This window comes from Aquarana catesbeiana, linkage group LG01, assembly GCF_042186555.1.
Source record: "Aquarana catesbeiana isolate 2022-GZ linkage group LG01, ASM4218655v1, whole genome shotgun sequence".
Taxonomy (NCBI): Eukaryota; Metazoa; Chordata; class Amphibia; order Anura; family Ranidae; genus Aquarana; species Aquarana catesbeiana.
The window spans coordinates 736416464-736439726 of record NC_133324.1 but is presented as its reverse complement, the minus strand read 5'-3'; the positions used below and the strand labels follow the sequence as shown (position 1 = coordinate 736439726).

Below are 23263 nucleotides of genomic sequence, written 5' to 3'. Positions count from 1 at the left end.
AGTGTTGGGGGATTATCTGGGGTGTAGAGGGGTCAGAGTGCTGGGGGGATATCCAGGGTGTAGAGGGGTCAGAGTGCTGGGGGGATATCTGAGGTGTAGAGGGGTCAGAGTGCTGGGGGGATATCCAGGGTATAGAGGGGTCAGAGTGCTGGGGGGATATCTGGGGTGTAGAGGGGTCAGAGTGTTGGGGGATTATCTGGGGTGTAGAGGGGTCAGAGTGTTGGGGGGATATCCAGGGTGTAGAGGGGTCAGAGTGCTGGGGGGATATCTAGGGTGTAGAGGGGTCTAGCAGATATATTATATGCACAGGACAGCTTTGTTACTTTATGTATGTAGTATCCCACTGTTTCTTTGCTGTACAGAATGATTGTTCATGTAGTTAATGTGATTAATTGATTTTACATTATCCAGTTATACAGTAACCTTCACGAATTGTACAAACCAACATTCATTTTGGGGTTGTGACAGACTGAATGCAAAGTTGTCATTTTTTTTGTGAATATCTGAATAATAACAGGAGTGTTTTTAAAATGTTTTATTGCATAGTGAAACAAAACAAGAGATTAAGATTTATCTAGATACCTGCTTGTTCAGTGACAGTAGTAATGGAAAGGTAAAATGAAAGCCTGGTGGTGTCCTTTATTTAAACAAGTCAATGGCAGAACTTCCCAGGGTTTTCTTTTAAATGAATAATAAAGAGGTAATCCCTTTAGTGCTGTCCACAGTGCTGATCTAAGCAGGCACAAAATTGGCATTGAAAATTTTTTTTTTTTTTTTTTTTTAGTGTGAGTTTGCTGTCACTACAAGCTACCAGCCAGACACACCAAAACCCGTAGGCTGGTATCTGAACTATTGGTTCGAAGCCAGACCTTATGTGCTGTCCATAGTGCTGATTCTGCATTGTTATGGGACTGACAACTTTTTTTTTTTTTTCTCTTTCCCAGGCTAAAAAAATGGCGTAGAGTCTTCCCTCCCGGGGATAACACCCTGGCACAAGAAACCTACTGGCTGGTATCCCCATATATATACCGTACACATGCTTAGAGTAGCCATAGGAGAGCAGATATCAACCCAAAAATGGACAGTAGCCCACCTCACTGTCCGATGACATTCTGGAAACACTTCGAGAGCTATGGATACTTAAATCTGCAATTTACCTGACAGAAGTGGGAGGTAAGAATAGACCCCATTCTACATAGATTTTCCAACAGGTTCCCCCCACCACTCAAACTCTGTTGGGACAGCCAGGGATCATACCCATTAGTGCAAGAGAACCAGAAGGCAAGTATCCCGTATCCATATATTCTGCCAGCAAATGGTCAGTGTTGCTGTCTATTTCTTTAGAATAAAAAATTACCGGATTTATCGGCGTATAACACGCACAGGCGTATAACACGCACATTCATTTTAAGAGGGACGTTTCAGGAAAAAAACTTACATTTTAAATAAGGAAATCTGAAGCAAAATAAGGGTCAATGCCCATCTACAGCCTCACTATTGCCTTCAATGCAGCATCCTCACCATTGCCATCAGTGCAGCCTGATCGATGCCCATCTGCAGCCTAGAGGGGACAGGGAGGGGGGCGGGATGAACGCCAACAGATTACATACAGTGAGAATCTCCTATGATAAGACATTACAGTGGTCCAATGGCAGCCCAGGAGACGGGACTTCCTATTACAGAGGCCGCTAAGTAAACAGGAGATTTTCACTGTATGTAATCTGACGGCGCTCGTCCCGCTCCCCTCCCTGTCCCCTTCGAGGCAGCTAAAATTGAAGTACTGGCATATAACACGCACACGTTATTTGCACCCGATTTTCATGGTGAAAAAGTGAGTGTTATACGCCAATAAATACAGTAATTTCTCAGCACAGAATATGGGAGCCCCTGTCCTGGAATATGCAGAACCAAATGTAAGTTTCTTAAACATTCAGATGATAGATCCAAAGAACTTGCCTTTTATTCACAGGTTGAAATAAATCATGACAAAAATAAGTGATAAATAATAACCATGAATTTGCCTTTGGTGTATATAGTTAATAGTGTTATTGGCAACAGATGAGATAGAAAGATTAAAAAAAATAAACAAAATTAAAAAGCTGAAATAGCAACCCTACATATACTGTGATGATATTATATACAACTAAATCAAAGGCCAGAATTTAAACAAATAGACAGTTAAAATTTTATAAGATTGTTTATTTTATTAGCTTTACCAACATATCTTTGCTTTAGAATACTTGGCCAATTTCCATAAAAGATGTTACTGCGGTGTTTCCATCTGTTATGTCTTAAACTCGTTACATTTTCAACATACTTGTTCCTGATCTCCCACAGCTAACCTTGTTTCACGGATTACATTTTGACACAATTCGCTCAATGCTGAGGCATGTTTCAGAACAGCTTGGAGGGGTCTTCAGTTTGTATATTACAAGGTCTCAAATAATAACAACCCCTTTGCACATGAAATACTTCAATAAATTTGATTTACTTTTAGATATTTTATATTCTGAATAGCTTTTGTTCATGCTTATATAAGACCTATTCATTTTACAGGTATTTTTATAATAGGCTGACAATTTATGCACATTCACTTCAGTCCTTGTCTTCAAGGAGCTTACAATCTAAAGCATACATACACACCCTAAATTACCAAAAGTATTGGGACGCCTGCCTTTACACACCCATGAACTTTAATAGCAATACAGTCTTAGTCCATAGTGCTTAATATTAAGTTGGCCCCCCTTTGCAGCTATAACAGCTTCAATTCTTCTGGGAAGCCTTGCCAGAAGAGTTGATGCTGTTATCAGCTGTTCCCTCTGGGAAAAGACAGTGATTATCGCTAGTGGCTACAGCAGATGCTTGCAATAATCGGAAGCAAATCTGGCAGGCTACTTGTACCCAAGTTGATCGATAGATCAACTTGGGACATTCAGCCTGCCTATTAATGGTTTGAATCTCGGCCGCTTCTTGCTGAACCAATAGCACTAGAAAGCTCACCCAAGTAATATCAATTGGGAGTCTGTTTGTGATGTTCTTGGAGATGTCTATTGTGGTGAGATGGTATCAGCCAGGATGAAGGTTTTAGACCAACTCTCAGTGTTATTGCTATGCATGAGGCACCCAAAACACATCTTGATGCCCGCCAGATCTATTTCATTTGTGGTATAGTCTTTCAGATTACAGGGCAATAGATCAAACCGGGCAATGGATTAAAATAGGTTTTGAAATTAAAGATTAACTGAACTTTGGAAGCTGTGCTCAAAAAAGGGAGGTAGAGGGCAATTGACTAATCACCAGTATTGACAGTAGGTTACCTGCAGCAGATTTTAATTCATTATTGACTTACCACAAAGTGTTCTGCACTTTGTTCCTGTGTGGAGGCAACCATCTTGGAAGACAGGACTTTGTTCCCTCATGACAAGTTTTATGGTTCCCATATCACTTCTTTTTGCAGTTAGATGTTCCTTGGCTAAGGCCTCATGCACACGAGATTCCGGTGCAAACTCTGCTGAACACATGTTTTTAAAAGCTAAAACCGGCGTTTAGAAACGCCCGATTTGCCGCGTTTGCATGCTGCGTTTAGCTGCGTTTTACCGCGTTTGAGTCTAGAAGCGTCTGCAGAGCAGAGAATGACATTTTGCGGGGCTGTTCAGGGGCAGTTCAAAAAAGTGTCTAACTGCCTCTGAACATGCGTTTAACAGCGTCTCGTGTGCATGAGGCCTAGCTGAGCTTACATGTTAAGTCTTGTCAATTTAGGATAAACAGTCTTGGGAGCATTTCTATTTTATGTAACCACAGCTAGACTGAATGCTGCTAGATGCTGTTGAACGTCTAGTTGTGCATTCAGCAATAGCAAAGCATTTACATGCTTCCATGCCTGTTTATAAATTAGCTATAAATGCATCTGGATGGCTGCAATTTAATTCCAGTGTGTATGTGGCCCAAGGCACATGTAACATTGCCGAATATTCGCTATAACATAGAAAATGTTCATTTTTCAAGTTTAGCTTAAGGGCCTGTTTACACTAGAGCAGTGGCTGGCGTTATTCTGCAATGGAAGAACGCCAGCGACCGTAAGGGCATACAGAAAACATTTGTACCCCCTTCTCACTACAACGCAACCTGGAGGTGTGGTGCAGTTAGGCTCAATAATATGCAGAGATGCTGCATAAATTGCACCTCACTGGTTGGCATGGCATGTCACCACACAGCAAGTGCAATTCACCTTTGTTGTTTTGTGGTGACATGAGTGTAGTGTTATTTTGTACACTTCAAATAAAGTTTCCATGAAAACAGACGCTGTGTGATGCAGTAAAATGCACCCTGTCACATATCACAGCAGTCCAAAATGTACACCTGCAAAATGTGAATGGGTCCTAAAGTTAAAAGTTGATACCTATGGAAGCAAGGAGGTGTACAATATATTCAGAACAAAAAAACACAAACGAGAGAAGGGGAAGGGGGGGAAGGGAGGGGGTAGAGGAGAGGGCGGGGGAGGTATTATTGTACCATTTTTGTATCATTTTGTATCATTGTGTATCATAAGTGTTGGTGAGAATGTTTCTTGGATTTTGTAAAATGTGATATAATGAAAAGCAATAAAAAAATGGGGGGAAAAAAAGAAAAGCACATACATATCCTACAGATGTACTGAATATATAAATCACTCAGTGGCTTACAGCCCAGGAGCTAACAGACCAGTTCTTATATGTAAAAATTATGTTTTAACTGTGTTTTCCAATGTCATTGACTACACACAATCCAAATGAATTTGCTGTTGTTGGGAATATGTAGCTGCACACTCCACTATTAATTAGGCTTCTTTTATTTGTTGCCATTAGAATACAATGAGAACATCAGTAGTTCTGGCCTTTGGTTATTTAGCTATGCAATTAGCAGAAAACATCAGACTGAAATAAACGAAAGACCTTTTAATAGGGTCTCCTAGCAACATTGGTTAGCTAGAATGAAACAAAAAATAAAACCCATTATATTTGGAAGATATACTGCATTCACAGAGAAAGCCTGCCATTGTTATATCAAAGAAAGGGTAAAACCTGTTTTTCATTTTCAATGACTCTGGCACATTTACTATTTTGACTACTGTTGTAAATAATTGGGTTAAACGGCATACAGTTAAAGCTGCCATAAATATGAAAATGCAGCAAAGGTGAACGAAACCAATACAGTGAGAGATCCATAGACATACGCTATGAAAATCTCAATATGTAAACAAGCAGGCCTTTGACAGCATTTACATGTGTACTCTTAGCTCCCTTCTGGTCAAACAGAAGACCTGCATAAATGTTGCTGCCACGGATACAGTATGTAACAATGGCAAATGGTGTGCTACTGCTTTAGCCTTGACCAGACATGGATATATAATTTCAACTGATTTTTCATATGTTCCTGCAGATGGCGCATACATAGAGCTTTCTGGCATGTGCTGCTTTGTAGTTTGGCAGATATGCAATACACAATGCATGTATACAGTATGTGTATGCATATACAGATAGGATACGGTCATCAGATTTTGAAAACGAAATCTGGGGACACCTTATTGACCATGACTGATAAGGCACAGAGTGCAGGGGTTAGGAGTAGGTAACGTACAGAATGCAGGGGTCAAGAGTAAGTAATGCACAGAGTTCAGGGGTCATGACTTGGTAACGAAATGCACAGAGTGCAAAGCCGAGGAGTAAGTAGCACATGGTTTGCAGATGTCAGAAGTACTGTAAGTAATACAGGGAGAGAGCAAAGGCTACAATTAAGTAATGCAAGGAGAGAACAGATGTCAGAAGTAAGTAATGCAGGGAGAGAGAAGAGGTCAGGTAAGGAGTAAGTTATGCATGGAGCGAAGAGATCCCCGTCATCTTTCCCAGCTCCCTGACAGCGTAGCCTAAATATTGCAGTGCACAGGCACTAACTGATGCTTGTGCAGTGCGACTGGAGTTGGTGCCTATGAACTGCAAGATTTTAACCCCAGTTCACACTGAATGCAGCTTTGAAATTGTGCTGCTTCATCGCGATTTCAAGGCTGCCGCTCAGTTTGATTTGATGTGCAGCTTGACGACATCTGTGTGACTTCATGCACAGATGTCTATGCAAGTCACACATTAAATTGCTGAAAATAGTACAAGAACCTGTTCAAAATCATTGGAGTCGCACTGATATAAATGGTTCCATAGGCGCAAAGAGGGTGTGACTTGTCATACTAACTGCAAAAACCAATGGACACTATTCTGTACTCCTACTTCTGGATCTTTCAGCTGCCTTTGACACGGTTGACCACCCCCTCCTCCTCAAAAAACTTTACTCCCTCGGTCTCCGTGACTGTGCTCTTCAGTGGCTCTCATCCTACCTATCCCAACGCACCTTCAGTGTCACTTACAATTCTACTTCCTCCACTCCTCTTCCCTTCTCTGTCGGGGTCCCCCAAGGTTCTGTTCTTGGACCTCTTTTATTTTCAATCTACACCTCTTCCCTGGGTCAGCTGATAGCTTCTCACGGCTTTCAATATCATTTCTATGCTGATGACACACAAATCTATCTCTCCACCCCACAACTCACTCCATCAGTCTCCTCACGCATCACTAACTTACTAACCGACATATCTGTATGGATGTCACACCACTTCCTCAAACTCAACTTGTCCAAAACCGAGCTTATAATATTTCCTCCCCCACGTTCCTCTTCCCCCGACTTCTCTGTCAAGAGCAATGGCAAAACCATCCACCCGTCCCCACATGTCAGGGTACTAGGTGTTATCCTGGATTCTGAACTCTCCTTTCAGCCCCACATCCAATCACTTTCCAAAGCTTGCCGCCTCAACCTCCGCAACATCTCTAAACTTCGTCCCTTTCTAACCAATGAAACCACAAAGCTCCTGATTCACTCCCTGGTTATCTCTCGCCTTGACTACTGCAACTCACTCCTCATTGGCTTACCTTTAAACAGACTATCCCCCCTTCAGTCCATCATGAATGCTGCTGCCAGACTCATCCACCTTACAAACCGCTCAGTGTCTGCTACCCCTCTCTGCCAATCCCTCCATTGGCTACCACTCGCCCAACGAATTAAATTCAAAATACTAACAATAAGTTACAAAGCCATCCACAACTCTGCCCCCAGCTACATCACTAACCTAGTCTCAAAATACCAACCTAATCGCCATCTCCGTTCCTCCCAAGACCTCCTGCTCTCTAGCTCCCTCATCACCTCCTACCATATCCGCCTCCAGGACTTCTCCCGTGCCTCGCCCATCCTCTGGAATTCCCTACCCCAATCTGTCAGACTGTCTCCAACTTTATCCACTTTTAGGCGATCCCTGAAAACTTTCCTCTTCAGAGAAGCCTATCCTGCCTCCATCTAACAACTGCACTATTTTCTCCATTAGCTCATCCCCCACAGCTATTACCCTTTTGTATCACTTGACCCTCCCTCCTAGATTGTAAGCTCTAACGAGCAGGGCCCTCTGATTCCTCCTGTATTGAATTGTATTGTACTTGTACTGTCTGCCCTAATGTTGTAAAGCGCTGCGTAAACTGTCGGCGCTATATAAATCCTGTATTATAATAATAATAATAATAATAATAATGCGAACAAGTTGCACCGGTGTGCCAAGCTTCCAGGAAAACAGAGGCTAATGCTAACCTTACAAAAGGACTAGTCAATGGGATCATAGACAGAACATTCATACCCTCTTACTGCCCGCCGGCCGTCAAATGACGGCTGGGCGGCACGGCTCTCGTTCTGGGTGGACGTCATACTACGTCCGCCCAGAACGACCGCTCTCGCATGCCCCCGGCCGAAGGCAGATCTGTAGGAGGAAAACAAATAAGTAAGCTTGATAGCAGAAGGGGCAGGGAAACTACAGGAAGATATCCCAGGATCCACAGACAATATACCATCCCTGCTGCCATCTTCATTATCCACAGGTGGGAGAAAAACATCACGCCGTGAATCAGACGATGGAGCCGATATCGATAGAGACAGGCAGCTACGCATCCAGGCATCCCCATAATTGGCGGCGGCACGATCCATCATCCTGTGCAGTAAGCAGGTGCCGTCTAATATTGATTGGACCCTGGGCAAAAATTTTCTTGGCCCCCCCCATGCAATTTCACTCTCCACCTGCTCTGAGACATACAATAAATATCAGCTAGACTTAAAATCAGTTTACTGTATCAGATCAGGCAGCAATTGCGATTGGTTGCCAGCGGTTACAGCATATCATTACTGCTTACTGACTGGTTGCTAGAGGTTACAGCAAATGATTTCTGCTTGTTAATTGGTTGCTAGAGATTACTGTACAGCATTACTGCTCACTGATTGGTTGCTAGAGATTACAGCACATCATCTCCTCCCTGTAGGGGGGGCATGATATACATATGAATGCCCCCTATATTTACATTTCAATGCTGCCGGCCGCAGCTATTTAATTACAAATGCCGCCGCTATTTACATATACATGCCGGTTATTTACATGTAAACACAGGGTCTGCAGGTGAGTCATCTGTACACAGCAATAGGGCAGAGCTGGGCAGCATTAGTACCAGCACTTCACATTGAGATATTGGGACACCGCAAAGGACTAAAACTTCAAAGGACAAGGGAATTTAAACTGTGATAGTTGGCAAGTATGAGGCAGCTGTTTTGGGCCCCACAACAATGACAGGGCCCAGGGCAGCTGCCCCTTTTGCCCTGCCTTAAAGACGGCCCTGGCAGTAAGGACTCCATAACGACAGGCACGGACGAGTTATCTTCTGTCTTCTTCTCTCCATCTGCCTGTTAATGAGGCATCTCTTTTCTTTTAAAAGGTACCTGCTTGTGACAGCAGATCATTAATTGCTTAACTGTCAGATCAACTACCAATCATGTAAGTATTTAAAATGTTTTTTTTTTAAACTTTATTTAATTTATTTAACTGTCTGTCATGATCCCATAGGTGGTGGGATGGGGACATTTTGCCCCACCTTTCACCTTTATTCTCAGAAAAAAATAAACTAGTAGCCTCTATAACATTTGATCCTTGCCCTACCTGGTTGATAATAATTAGATCAGGAGAAGAGCACCATGCAGACATAGGTCTTCTTGACACAATTTTTCATGCGTTCACATGCTACACAAGTGTGAATGGAGCCTGTTGGAGATATTTCCCTTTTCTTACTGTAGAGCAGATATCACAAGGACAGGAAGGGAATCTCTTCATGGGGGACAGAGACAGCAACAAATACACTCTTTAAATAGGGTGCAGAAAATTTAGAACCTCTGTCAACATTTTATTTCTAGAAGAGTCTTCTTGACCCAATGATGCCTAGACTCCTAACTTGTAGACAATGTATCCCCAGGTCAGTAAAAGGTAGTAAATCTCCTCAGAGGGCTTAAAGACAGCAGTGAAACCTGACAGTTCAGACCCTTCCCAATTCTATCCAAAACAAAAAAATAATGCTTTGGCTAGAGTTGCACCCAATGTCTGAAGAAGAATGCTAAGTCTTAAAAATTATGGAGTGGGAGTCTTGTGGAAAAAAGATGTATACTTCTGTAGGAGAGGTATTAGAATTTAGGCAAACAACTTAAAACCTTAAAAAGAACCAATATCCAAATGTACACATTTCACCAATACACCCGCATAAAGATTTATAATGTTTACCTGCTTTCCATCTAGTGTGCAGAGTCTCTTGACAACCCCTGAATCCAGCTTTATAGCATCTGTGATGTCTGTTAGGACTTGCTCAAACGAGTGTGCTGTCTTCTTATTTAGGAGAATGCGAACAGCTTTGCGTGGTTTTACTCCACTCCGGATGACCGTCACTAGCTTGGGTTTGATGAAGTCCTTAGTCTCCCTCATCTCATTCTTCAGTGCGGTTAACTGTGCCAGAGAGCGAGCGGATCCAGTCCTTACATTCACAGACCAGTTTGGATTAATGTTTCTGTTGTAGTCTACTTTACGAAAAGACTCATTTGAGGCACAGACGTAACTTTCACCTGCAATGAAGAGTCAATGCATAGAATTAGGCAATTGATATACTTGATGTTCTATTAAAAATGTCCAGTAATAATCAGCTTCAATAGTACTAATATCATAGAGGATTTTTTTAGCTAAGGTAATGTAATTAATGTTGATTAAAAGAAGAACATAGGTCACTAAGGCTGGCCATACATGGTTTGAACCTGCCGAGATTCGAACCATTGATGGGCAGGCTGAATGTACCGAATTGATCAATTGATCAACTTGGGTACAACCAGCCTGCTGGATTCTCTTGCGATTATCACTACCGGCTGCTATAGCCACTAGCAATAATCACTGTCTTCTCCCATTGGGGGCGGCTTCCCCCTTCCGCACCCTGCTGGAAGAAGACAATTGCTGATTCCCCTGGCAAAACTGTTTCTGTTGATGGGGGAATTATGCGAATTTCAGAAATTTGCAACATGTATGGCCAGCCTAAAGCTGGGTTTATAATCAGTCATAGTGACCAGGCATTGTATTGTGTTTGAGGTTTTATTATGCAGACAATGAAGACACAATACAACTAAGAAAATGATAACTGAACTTCAAGCAGATCTAAAAGACACACTTTATTGCAGCTCTGCATTCATTATCACATCATGTAATGTAATTTTTAAATACAAGCAGTGTATGTTTCTGAATTTTACCTTGTATCAGCTGCTTGTGGTCCCTGTACAGCAGAGCTTAGATGGGAGATGGAGAAGCAGCACAAGGAGCCAAGTAGCACTATAGTGCTCATGTGCTAAAAAGGGACATATTGATATTAGGAGCAAGCAGAGATATGAGCTTATGAGACTGCTGCATCTCCTATCTCTGCACAGTCTTAGGATGGGGAAAGGACAAAACCTTAAAAAAAATTACATGGCAACTGAAACTAAAAAAAATGTGTCTCCTGCCCTGCCAAACAGAGTCAATCTGTGTGGGGGAGCTGTATACATCTCAGGACTGGATAGACAACAACATAAATCCTTTGGCAGGTAAAACAACCCCTTTACAGTATATGTGTATTATTTATCTTTTTAATTGGAGTTCAGCTTTTAAAGTAGCTTGTTTCTGAATATAGATTAGATTAAAGGACAAATTGATATTAAAATGTTTGCCAAGGCAAAAACATTTTAATATTCTATAGAAAAATATAGAAATGATTTTTCCTTTCTGTCCTACTGACAAATATTAAAGGGAAAATCACCAACAGGGATACAGAGAGAAATAAAAGTCTAGCAGGGTGTTCTAGGCTTCCCCTATTTTAGTAAAAAGGAAAGCGCTTTTATTCTTCCTGTCTGGTTCCATGTTTTCAGCAGAACGAGATAAGAGGGGAAATTTAGGTGGTGCCTCAGATAACAATAAAAAATCAGCTCTAGTCAAAACAAAAATGTTTTGGTTGGACACACCCTTTGGGTCTCCTGCACACCAGCCATTTAGCTTCAGCTGAAGGGCACAGGTGCACCGTCCAGCCCTGCTGCCGGCAGCCTGCCAAATGCTTGGGCTCTGTTCACACTAGTACGACTCCAAGGTCAATCGCTTTCGAGGGCAACTTTGGAGTTCAACTTTGATGGGACTTTACACTCTCTGGCACTCAAGTCACAAGAAAGCTGCATCAAAGTAGTGCAGGAACCTGTTCAGAGTCTCATAGATTGGAATGGGTGCCATTGATATCAATGGGCTGCGACCTGTCATGCGACTTTGTGTCCAAAGTTGCATGATAAGTTGCACTAGTGTGATCGGAGCCTTTGAGTCTCACGGCTACTCTGCCTAGATGAGGCTGGGTGGAGCACCTAGAGGTATATATATTTAGGGCAGTATGCAACCAGGGGCAAATGTCCAGACCACAAGTAGTCTGCATTCCAGGCATTTGTCCCTAGGCACATACTGTCCAATTATTAAGTTTGACAGGCTGCCAGCAGGAGGGTGCACCTGTGGCATCCAACCGCATCTAAACGCTAAAGCCTCATGCATCAGGACTAAACATCTTGTGTGCAAGGAGACGTAAAGTAGACGTCCAGTCAAAACTAAGGCCAAACCTTCTCCCACCCCATTTTGAACCACTTCCATACAGGGCCATAGACAAATGACGCCGCCACCATCCCGAGTGGATGTCCTATGACGTCCTCCGGTTTTTGCCACTGCTGCGGGCCCCCCAGGGATCAGGGATGAGGTGTGCCCCTCAGACACAGCCTATCCCCGATCAAGGTAAATGCTTGTGTGTTGATGTCAGCCATAGGCTTACTATGGGGCATCCGTTGTCACTGCCCCTTTTCTATGTTGAAGCCAGCGCTGGGACCCGATCATGTGACTGGATTGGAGTGGTTTCAGAATAGGTAAGTTTACAGATCTTTTCTTTCGATGGGTGGATGGGATGGGAGTAGGTTTAACCTTACACCCCTTTTACACAGGATTTTTGATCAGGTCCATCTGTCAGTTTTTCCGGTGGACCTGATCAGACCCTTCAGTCTCTTCTTTGGAGCAGCAGATGTTAGCAGACACATGTCCACTGACACTGGCTGCCATCCGCTCTGATCCTGTCTGCCAAAAACAGACAGATGGTGGTCCTATTCCCCATCCGTCCAGCAGATCGGATGGCATCGGATGGAAATGGCCCATAGAGGAGAGCGGGACCTGCTCAGCGGGGATCAGCGGAGGTGCCTGTGTGAAAGGGTCTTTTGTTAGATTTTGACTAAACTTCTACTTTAAGATAATGTTTTAAGAAGATTTTTATTTTAGAATTACTTTTGCGTAGAATTCCAGACAAAAGAGGCAAACACCATTCAAATACACATATGTGAATTGATTTATTCACTAAAAAGGTCTGTAATTCTGTTCAGCCAGCCTTACTATTGTACAGTCCTGCAGGTACCAACTGTCTTCCTGGTCCAGCTTTGAAGCTTCATACACTATCTCATCAATAATTTAGCATCATTGCATTAATGATTTACTGTCCATAGAACAAGTAGGTAGGTGACAGGGGAACAGGAGTTCTCATTGTGCCTATGTGGTGCAGCAAGGGGTGTGAAAATAGCAAGCGTGGTTTTTTTTGCCAGGAGTCATGCTTTAAATATAAAAAAAAGTGACTTTGCATGTGTATGCATGTCTATTTGAAAAGCATATTAAAAACAATGAAAATCTAAACTGTGGACTGTCGGGGGAACGTGGGACAGGGATCATCTGTGTTGGTTTAAGATAATTGGAACAGCTGAAGACAAAAAAGTGGCTGCAATTATTTTCAGAATTAAAGCAGTTCTGCAGAAACTCAGACTGATCTCACTGGCAAGTCATAGTTACATTATAAATTTAACCAGCTTATGTCAGTCTTGTTTTTGTCCTGGACCTCCCTTGTTTTTCACTGCAATGCATAATGTAGGGTGTGTTCTGGAGAATGTCATACACAATATATTCCGCACAAGCAGTAAAACACGTTGGGAACCAAGTTATAACTTGGAATTGCATATATTAAAGCATTTTTGATTAAATAAAACATTTTTGTGAATAGGCATTCCAATAATGTGTTCAGTTTACAGATCTGCAAAATTATTTCTGATTTATTTAAGTATATAATCACTGAAAATTAACATACAAGCTGACAGACAAAGGTAAACACACATCCAGGTTCACAAAAAAATTCAAAAGCCCCTAAAGTGACACTAAACTGGTTTAGAGAAAAAAATATTTAAGTATGTATTCTTCATTCAGAAAAGTACCTTCTATTGCTCTCGCTACCCCCCACCCAAATTCCGTTTTTTGTGATCTGACTTCCTGTTGGAGGGTGTCTATGTTCAATCTCTATGGTCCCACTGTATGAAAGAACGCAACCCACCTCTCTTCCTCCCTCCCAGAATTTGTAGTGTGCATAAAGCAGTGCACATGACCACAGGAAATGTGCACTTGTGGCTTCAAACAGAAGGGGAAAAAAAAGAGAGGTTTGGGAGCTCATGGAGAATTACAAGGAGGCAGAAAAACATAATAACAAAATCATTTAATGAAAATGGATTACAGGGACATTAAAGTGGATTCCTGCTTAACCATAACTATTCTCAAAAATGTCTTCTCCTGTGACTGGACCAAAGCAGGCTGAAAAAAAGTAAGCGTACAGATCTTCTTTTTTTTTTTTTCATAGGGCAGGTAGCAAGAGGGTAAGGGGACATCCCACTTTAAAGCAGTAATAAACTAGCTGGGCCCCCTGCAGGTTAGTGCCATTACGTGCGAGTATGTACTGCATACTATCACATTATGACAGACTGGTGACAGAGGCTGATAAAGGAGGCGAGGTTTGGCCTTCGAAATGCGTTCTGATGCACCCTGGATGGTTGAAAGCTTCCTGACAGCTCCTTGACAGATCGAGTCTGCCGTGATGACTTGCTTGCTTGGAATTCTGCCCTCACTTCATTGTGCTCCTGTCAGTGGCTCTGGGGTGGACTGGATTTGGAACTGATGACTTTTACATGGAGTTTGTTTCAATGCTTAACACCAGAGATGTCTGTGTGTGCATAAGCTTTGTATTCTAACTTTTTCTACTAATAAAACTTGCTACACTATTGGTGGCTTAGCACCTCTCTCCTCATCCATTTTCTCATTATGACAGACTTACCTGTCAAGCAGAGCCCTCCAGCGGTGTGCTGTCACTACTGCAGGCGTTTCCCTCTTCACCCAGACTTCCTTCCGAGTTTGTGCTCTCCAGCTGTCTGAATAGGCAAATGAGTCACAATCACGGTGCTCTCTGCATTAATTAATGCACCCTGAACCCTGAATGCAGATCGCACCGAGCATGCCAGTGACCTAATCGACTCCTGCCGATGTGAATATTGACTGTACCTACAGGTAAGCCTTATTATAAGCTTACCTGTAGGCACAAGTCAAAAATCTCACCACTACTACCACTTTAATTAGTGAATGCGTATGGATTATTTTTGAAGTATAGTGATATAATTTAGTGTCACTTTGAAGAGGTGCACCGAATCTTTAAAGTGACACAAAATGATATCCTTATAGTCCAAAAATAATCCATACACATTCACTACTTAAAGTGTTTGTTAACCCAAAAATAAAATTACAGATCCTTATCCCTTAAAGCAGATTAAACAGCACAGTGCTTGTGCTGTGTAATCTGCCCCTCTGTAAAAAACCTCCCTGAACCTGCCACTTCCTGTGTCCCCCTCTCTGTACTGATCACGGAAATCAGGGCTGCTGAGCCCTGAGCATCGTGGATAGCATACGTCCCTCCATCATCCACAGCTGTCCTCTCTGCTCTCCTCTTTCCCCCTCACCCCCTCCTCCCTGCCTGTCAGCTCTGTGTATCTGTCTCCGCCCCCCCCCCCCATTTCCGCCGCTATTAGTACAAATACAAGTTTAAAAAATGTTACTGCCAGGCCCCTTTAATATAGTTAGGCATAGCACACTGTATAAGTATTTTATAAAAATGAGCGTTGTAAATTCGGTTTTAGCACAATCTTCAGGCTGGTCACGTGACTCCTGGCTGGTTTTCATATATCAGATGTATACAGCGGCCGCAAGTCATGTGACTGGCCTGAAGATCACCATAAATGGGTATTTGTAATGCTCGTTTTTTATAAAAGACGTATAGGAGCGTGCTATGCCAGGCTCTTATAGAGGGTCTGGCAGTGATTTGCACATATGGGTTAACAAACCCTTTAAAGAGGTAGTAAAGTGAGTAAGTACACCTGGTTTAGACATGCAATACCTCTGTTAAACCCTAAACTAAGTGAAGATCCATTTAGTTTTCTTACAGGAAACATGAAGGCTGCCACTACTGACCTCTCTTTCTGCAAATGCTAGAAGGATCAGTCATTATTCAGCTACTGATCTGGCCACAAGCATGTATTTCAGGAGCTTCGGCTTTGCTCTGGCTTCAGAGATGTGTTATATTCATTCCAAGTCAGGGACTCGGAGCATATTGATATCAGAGAATCATCACAAGTTATGCCGCGTACACAAGGTCGGAAATTCTGACAACAAATGTTCGATGTGAGCTTGTTGTCGGAAATTCCAACCGTGCGTAGGCTCCATCGGACATTTGTTGTGGAATTTCGGACAACAAAAATTTGAGAGCAGGTTTTCAAATTTTCTGACAATAAAATCCGTTGTCAGAAATTCCGATCGTGTGTACACAATTCCAATGCACAAAATTCCATGCATGCTCGGAATCAAGCAGAAGAGCCATACTGGCTATTGAACTTCATTTTTCTCGGCTCGTCGTACATGTTGTACGGCACCGCGTTCTTGACGTTCGGAATTTCCGACAACATTTGTGCGACCGTGTGTATGCAAGACAAGTTTGAGCCAACATCCGTCGGAAATAAATGCAGGATTTTGTTTTCGGAATGTCCGCTCGTGTGTACGCAGCATTAGACAACTGCCATTTTTAGAAGGAGTTCCATAATAGCAGCTCCCACATTTCTCTAAGCACCAGTTTCTTATAATATCAGTAAAAAAAAAAGAGATAAACAAATAGATTTATGCTGTGTTTGGTAAAATTATAGATGGAGGCATCTCTTGCAGATTTATTTAATGCATTCTGCAGTGACCACTTGTGGCTTCAACCCAATGTAGCATCAGACTGTATTTGTAAAGCTGATGATAAGAAATGCTGTAAGGACTACGAGCTAATGTATAATTTAGGTAGGAAGGGAAAGGACCCTTAGTGGCGCACATAAGGATTTGTCCCAGTCCACTGGTTGACTATCAATAACTGTTAAGGTTCATACACTGACAATCGAAACACTTAAGCGCCAATACCAAAGCATTGTACATGTATATTACAAGAGATGTTTAAAAAAAGCATTAAAGTGTTACTAAACCCACAACAGTAAAATCAGTCTGTATATGCAGAATAGCATGCTTGTTATACTCACTGTGGAACCTAAGCGGTTAATCCTCTGCATTGCATAAAAAGGTTGTTTAATCCCGTTTTCTCTAGTCCTCCCCTCCATCCACAGTCCCCATTCCATCTCCTGAACAGAGCACAGCTCTGGGGGCACTCTGCACATGCTTAGTTTGGTGTGTGTGTGTGTGCTAGAGTTTTTTTTTTTTTTTTTATTGGGAGAGGGCATGTGATCAACACAGGGCCAATCAGCACTGTCCAGACAGAGGGTCAGGGGTCCTGCAGCCTCATAGGACAATCGGGGGAGAATGAAAACCCCTACTAGAAGCTTTAACCAGACACTGATAAAAGTCACAAGACTGCTCTAACTGCTGATGAGAAAAGGTATTTAGCCATTTATATTTACTAAAACGACTTAATCTGTGTACTGTGGGAGACCAGATATAGTGAATGCAGGGTCCTGGGTTTAGTAACACTTTAATTTTTTAGCTGTCTGGTTCTTGGGATCTTCCCAACAGTACTAAATTTTTTCTACAATAAATCACAGCAATCTAAAAACGGTGACAGGGTTGTCAGAGGTAAATGTCATGTGTAATTATCAAACATTTAATTTATGTGCCTGCTGTTAATGTGGTAATGACAGTTGTGCATTAATGAATTCCCTTTAATGGCAGCACATAAGTAATGCACATATCCTGCAGATATCTGACTCATCTGCTTCATAAACAAGATTTTAAATTCATTTTAAATCACTGACTTTTTATTTACTGCCACCATACAACTGAACATGGATACATTCTGTATACAGTATAAATGAACAAAGTGATGTACATAATACATGTACAGTATATAATGTATGTTTTGAAAATTCTAAAGATGATTATTTGCCTGAGTTTATGAGTGTTGAGAGATATGCCCAAAATACATTTACTGGCTTCCATTTAAAATGGTACTAAATCTGACCACACATAGATTTTGTTTGAGATTTGATCCGTTACCGCAAGATAATTGTGTAAGTTGAGGGTCTACTGTTATGAATAATATTTGATGGCATATCATTTTAACTTAAATAAAAACTAGTTATGGTAATCTTGTTACCTGACAAACTACATACAAAATCAAATATGTGTTCAGGCATAATGTAGTGCATGTGTATATTTCAGTATGGCTGTGGTAAGGGAAGTTATATTGGAAGTGCTTTTGGTGGCAGAGTCTTGGTAAAAATGGAAGAAAGTACCGTATTTATCGGCGTATAACATGCACAGGTGTATAACACGCACATTAATTTTAAGATGGAAGTTTCAGGAAAAAAAATTAAATTTTAAATAAGGAACTTTGAAGCAAAATAAGGGTCAGTGCCCATCTGCATTCTCACCATTGCCATCAATACAGCCTGTCCAATGCCCATTTGCAGCCTCACCATTGCCATCAATGCAGCCTCATCCATGCCCATCTGCAGCCTCACAAGTGCCATCAATGCAACCTCATCAGTCCACATCAATGCAGCAGCCGCACCATTGCCATCAATGCAGCAGCCTCACCATTGCCATCAATGCAGCAGCCTCACCATTGCCATCAATGCAGCAGCCTCACCATTGCCATCAATGCAGCAGCCTCACCATTGCCATCAATGCAGCAGCCTCTCCATTGCCATGAATGCAGCAGCCTCATCATTGCCATCAATGCAGCAGCCTCACCATTGCCATCAATGCAGCAGCCTCACCATTGCCATCAGTGCAGCCTGATCGATGCCCATCTGCAGCCTAGAGGGGACAGGGAGGGGGGCGGCCCAGGAGACGGGACTTCCTTTTACAGAGGCCGCCAAGTAAACAGGAGATTCTTACTGTATGTAATCTGACAGCGCTCATCCCGCCCCCCTCACTGTCCCCTCCGAGGCATCTAAAATTGAAGTATTGGCGTATAACACGCACGTGCTATTTGCACCCAATTTTTAGGGTGAAAAAGTGAGTGTTATACGCCAATAAATACAGTAATCCCTAAAGTGCTCCTTGTTTGTTGGTTATACTCAACCTTTTTTTTTAACATCCAGGAATCCATTGAAAGATACCTTTCAGGTCTCAAGGAACCCCTGCTAATAATTTCTATATACACATCTGACGTACATTAGTGAGCTGACATATGCAGTAAGACTAAATAAAAGAATAATGAATGTGCTGCACTTGACAACCACTCTATATAACAAAATTATTTTCAGTAGTAACAATGAAGTGAAACAAACATTATGTGTCTATAAAGGAAATGAAAACAGTGAAAGTTGTTGTAGGTCAGTGGAAAAATTCCCCTTACAATATTCGCCAGTGGAAACATGCACTCCTTCATTGGTAGTCAGGGAAGTGTCCCCTTACGTTGGTGATCAGTCAAGAGCCTCCTTATATTGGTGGTCAGTTGAGAAGGATTGCTGTACAATAGGGGTCAGTTAAGAAGGACTCCCTTACATTGCTGGTCATTGAGAGCAGGACCCCTCTTTTTTTTTTTACTAATGATCAGTGAGAGAAGGGCCCCCTTACACTTATAGTCAGTGAGAGAAGGGCCCCATTACACTGATGGTGAGTGGGAAGAATGCTCTTCTTATTGGTGGTCAGTTGAAATAACCCCCACCTCCTTCATCACAGAAACCTAAAAAGACCATTAGTGTTATTCCTAAATAGTCCGAGAGGCAAAAATGGCTAATTGTTCAAGAAACCTCTAGCAACCTCTGGAGGAAAAACTCTAGGGTTCCACAGAACCCTGTTTGAGGAAGGCTGACCCAAAGGAATAAAAAAACTGTTATGAAAAGATATGGAAATAGCATGGAAAAGGTGAACTGTACCCTAGGAAAATGTTGCTTTTGTCATAATAAAACCTTGATATTTCACACCTTCTACAACTCTGAACACCTGCTTGTCTTTTTGATGTCCACACCTTGGCCATATATATGTTTCTTGGCTCCACCCTGCATACACATCAAAGCGGAGTTCCACCCGCCCCTTTAAAAAATAAGAGTCAGCAGCTACACATACTGTAGCTGCTGACTTTTAACATTAGGACACTTGCCAGTCCTGGAGTCCAGCGATATCGACACCGCAGCTGATGTTTCCATGTGGTCGGGTGCTGCCACCGCTATTGTGGGTAAGAGAACCCGGCAGTGTAGCCTTTCGGCTTCAAGACCGGGTCCCTACTGCAAATGCGTGAAGTGCGCTGTGCTCTCTCACTGGCCCGGGTGAAGGGGAGGGAGGAAGGAGGAGGAGGGGGACCGAGCTGCTGATGTAATTCGCTGCGTCCCAGTCTCCCGGAAGTGGGGACAGGGTACCTGTAAAAACAGGTATCTGCTCCCCCCTCCCCCCTGAAAGGTGCCAAATGTGGCTCTGGAGAGGGGGAGGAATCAGATAAGCGGAAGTTCCACTTTTGGGTGGAACTCCGCTTTAACACCTTTAAAGGTTCATATGATCCTGTGTGCATAGTCTTATCTTAACTGCCTTCTATATATTGCACAAATGTTATACTACATGACCATATTATGGCATTTTACCCTAGCAGTAAAAGTTTGTGGTATCTAAATATCATTTCTAAATAATGTCACAAGAAGATACAACATAAGCAAAATAAAGGTTTGAGAAAGGAGGTTCAGGGTATTTTTTCTTAATCTAGAGAGGGGTCAAGTTTCAGTGCTATGGCTACACCCTTTAAAAATAAATAAACAAATAAATAAATAAAAGGTTCACATGCTGATTGAAGCACCACATTCACAAGGCTAAAATGGCCATATTGAAAGCACTATCTTAAAATAATCCCTGTAACTGCAAATACTTTTCACTTCTCTTTGGTTGATGAAACAAAGCAACCATTAATAACTCCAGATGAACAAGGGTAGATGTTATAGAAAAGTCTTTCTTTTTTAGTATTTGTGGTTATGCCTGTGTTGCACTCATTTATGCTGTGTGTAGCTCTCTTTATTCCAGTGGGGTCTGGAGAATAAAATAAGTCAATTCAATAGATACATTAAGTTGGTGATAACCAAAAGAATAAAGCTAAGCCGTAATCATCTTATAGCAGGAAGACTAATGTAAGCAGATTTCTGAGTGATATGGAATGCTCTTCCCTATAGCCCAGCCTTTTTTAAACTAGGGTTACCTTCTGGGTTCTTCAGGGGTGCCTTGGCAAAATGCCTAAAATTTGCCCAAAATTGCTCAAAAATTGTGAACAAGCCAATGGGTGGATCAAGCCTGCAGATTTCCATTGTACATTCTCAACTGAATCACAACATCAGTTTTTTAATGTATGTGGGGTGGAAATTAGTATGAATTTTTTGCTAGTGGTGTTTGTTCCACAGCTTCTTTTTGTATTAAGTTCTATAATAGTTATTTTTCTATTTGTCAAACTAGCTAAGCACCAGCTGTTTTAGGGGACTTTATCCTCTTTTCATATACATTTTGTGTCTTTTCTTGTGCATTAAGCCACACCTTAAATGGTGAGCTAGTGGACAGAACCTTGGGCCTCATTTTGGATATTGGATTATACATTATATTTATATTATATTAGATTATATATTGGATATTGCCTTTGGGGATACCCCGATTAGTTGATTTATCATTGTACATTATAACCTTAGGCACTGTGCAGGCCAGCCTTTGGCCTCCAAACAACCATTTAGGTTATTGGTTAATAGGGAGGACATTGAGCAGCTGTACTGCATCCTTGTTTGCTCTACCCCTACCCCTCTCCGTCAACACTGGGGTCGTGTTAGCTGAATGAGGGAGAGAAACTGAGGGAGAAGAGAAACACTGGAATACCAGTCAGTACCAGTGTGCAAAGGTATATTTGTTTTGTAAGAGTAAATCACCTCTAAAATTGGGTGTCATATGTGTCTAGATGCTGCTGTGATATGTAGAACTTTTAGTTTAGTTTTTTACATTTTAGAGTGGGGTGCCTCAAGATTGTGCAGAACTTTTAAGAGTGCCCTGATTGAAAAGAGGTTGAGAAATACTGCTATACCTATTGCATTATGCTCTTTCTTAGTCACCTGAAGGAGCATATCCGTTGATACCACACACATCCTTTTGATTATTGCTACACTTGTCTGTGTAAACATTGAGAAATATAGTTTGCAGGCTATCAGTTTGGGGTATCAGGGAACAGGGTAATGGTATCTACAGGCATTAAAAAATGTTCACTCAACCTGGCAAATGATGCTCAGACCAGGGAGGTTTGTATGTTTGTAGGCCCTGTTGACACTTCTTGGCTGAGCCTGTTCAGGGGAAAGGTTTATTAGCCAGTATGGATTTTCTCAGCTTAACACTAAAGATAGCCACCCCCTCCCTTCTACCGTATCTAAAGGCAACTGCCTGAGCCTGAGAGCATCATGTTGTCTTATTTCCAGGAAAACCCTGTATGTACGAGCATTGTAAATATATGCAAAAGTGTAGGTGGAGATAAATGTCTACACATGAATACACGGGCTTCATTATTGCATCCAGCAATTATATGTGCACATAGACATCTAGCCCATATGTATGTTTTTATTTTAGGTCAATTGCAATGGGATAACTTGTGATTTACATTTTCTATATTAGATGTACCTTTCTAGCCTTGCTAAAATTTCCCAGCGGAAGATGACAAAGGCTTTATTTATCAAGTATAACGTAGCAAAAACAATATGACATAATAATCGTACACCTCCACCTCTTCAACATTAAAATGAAAACATTGTCAAGACATCATTTTAAAGTTGGTGGTGTGCGACTTTTCGGCCATTTTGGTTTTTCTACTCTATATTTGGTAAATGAAGTTTTTTTCTATTTATACTGCATGATCCTTTTTGTAACATCGTTTCTGGGTTCCTTTCAGCCCAGCTTCTGCATTGCTTAGTTGGGTTACTAGGATCCCACCAACCACATTCAGTGAGTCAGTTGACATTGGCTATTGGTAAGTGTTTTATTTATATTACATTCTGACCATATTTATACTCAGAGAGGTCCCTCGTTTTTTTGTATCCTTTTTTCTTTTTTTTTATTCTATTGTTTAGCTAAAATTTCCCCTCCTGTCACCCTAACACTAACATCTCTACATCTACAGACATCCACGATCTAACACTAACCTATCTAACCCTGTAAAGAATAAATCAGTATACATACCTTTTTTGAAGCCGATCCGACCCGATCCCATGCTAAGCTGTGGCTTTGCTGTGGAGGTGGGTGCAGAGGACACAGCCAACAACGGACGCCCCTTAGTAAGCCTATGGGTGACATCACTCCCCATTCATTTCACAGCCGTTGCCGGCTGTGTCCTCTGCAGAGCTTCTGCCCCTGGAGATTGGGTCGGTTCAGCTTCAAAAAAGGTATGTATACTGATTTCTGCTTTACAGGGCTAGATAGGTTAGTGTTAGATCGTGGATGTCTGTAGATGCTGGGATTTTAGTGTGA

At 41.8% G+C, this 23263-nt stretch overlaps 1 protein-coding gene across 3 annotated transcripts in view; it reads right to left on the bottom strand.

The window, feature by feature from the left end:
• DCLK2 (doublecortin like kinase 2) overlaps window positions 1–23263 on the bottom strand; it is a 156119-nt gene that overhangs the window by 105875 nt on the left and 26981 nt on the right. For all 3 annotated transcript variants that reach the window (XR_012236555.1, XM_073604876.1, XM_073604884.1), the window contains exon 2: window positions 9656–9990. Coding sequence is in view for 2 of the 3 variants with exons in the window: in XM_073604876.1 (XP_073460977.1) it covers window positions 9656–9990 (335 nt within the window). In the remaining variant the exon portion in view is untranslated. The remainder of the gene's footprint in view (window positions 1–9655; window positions 9991–23263) is intronic.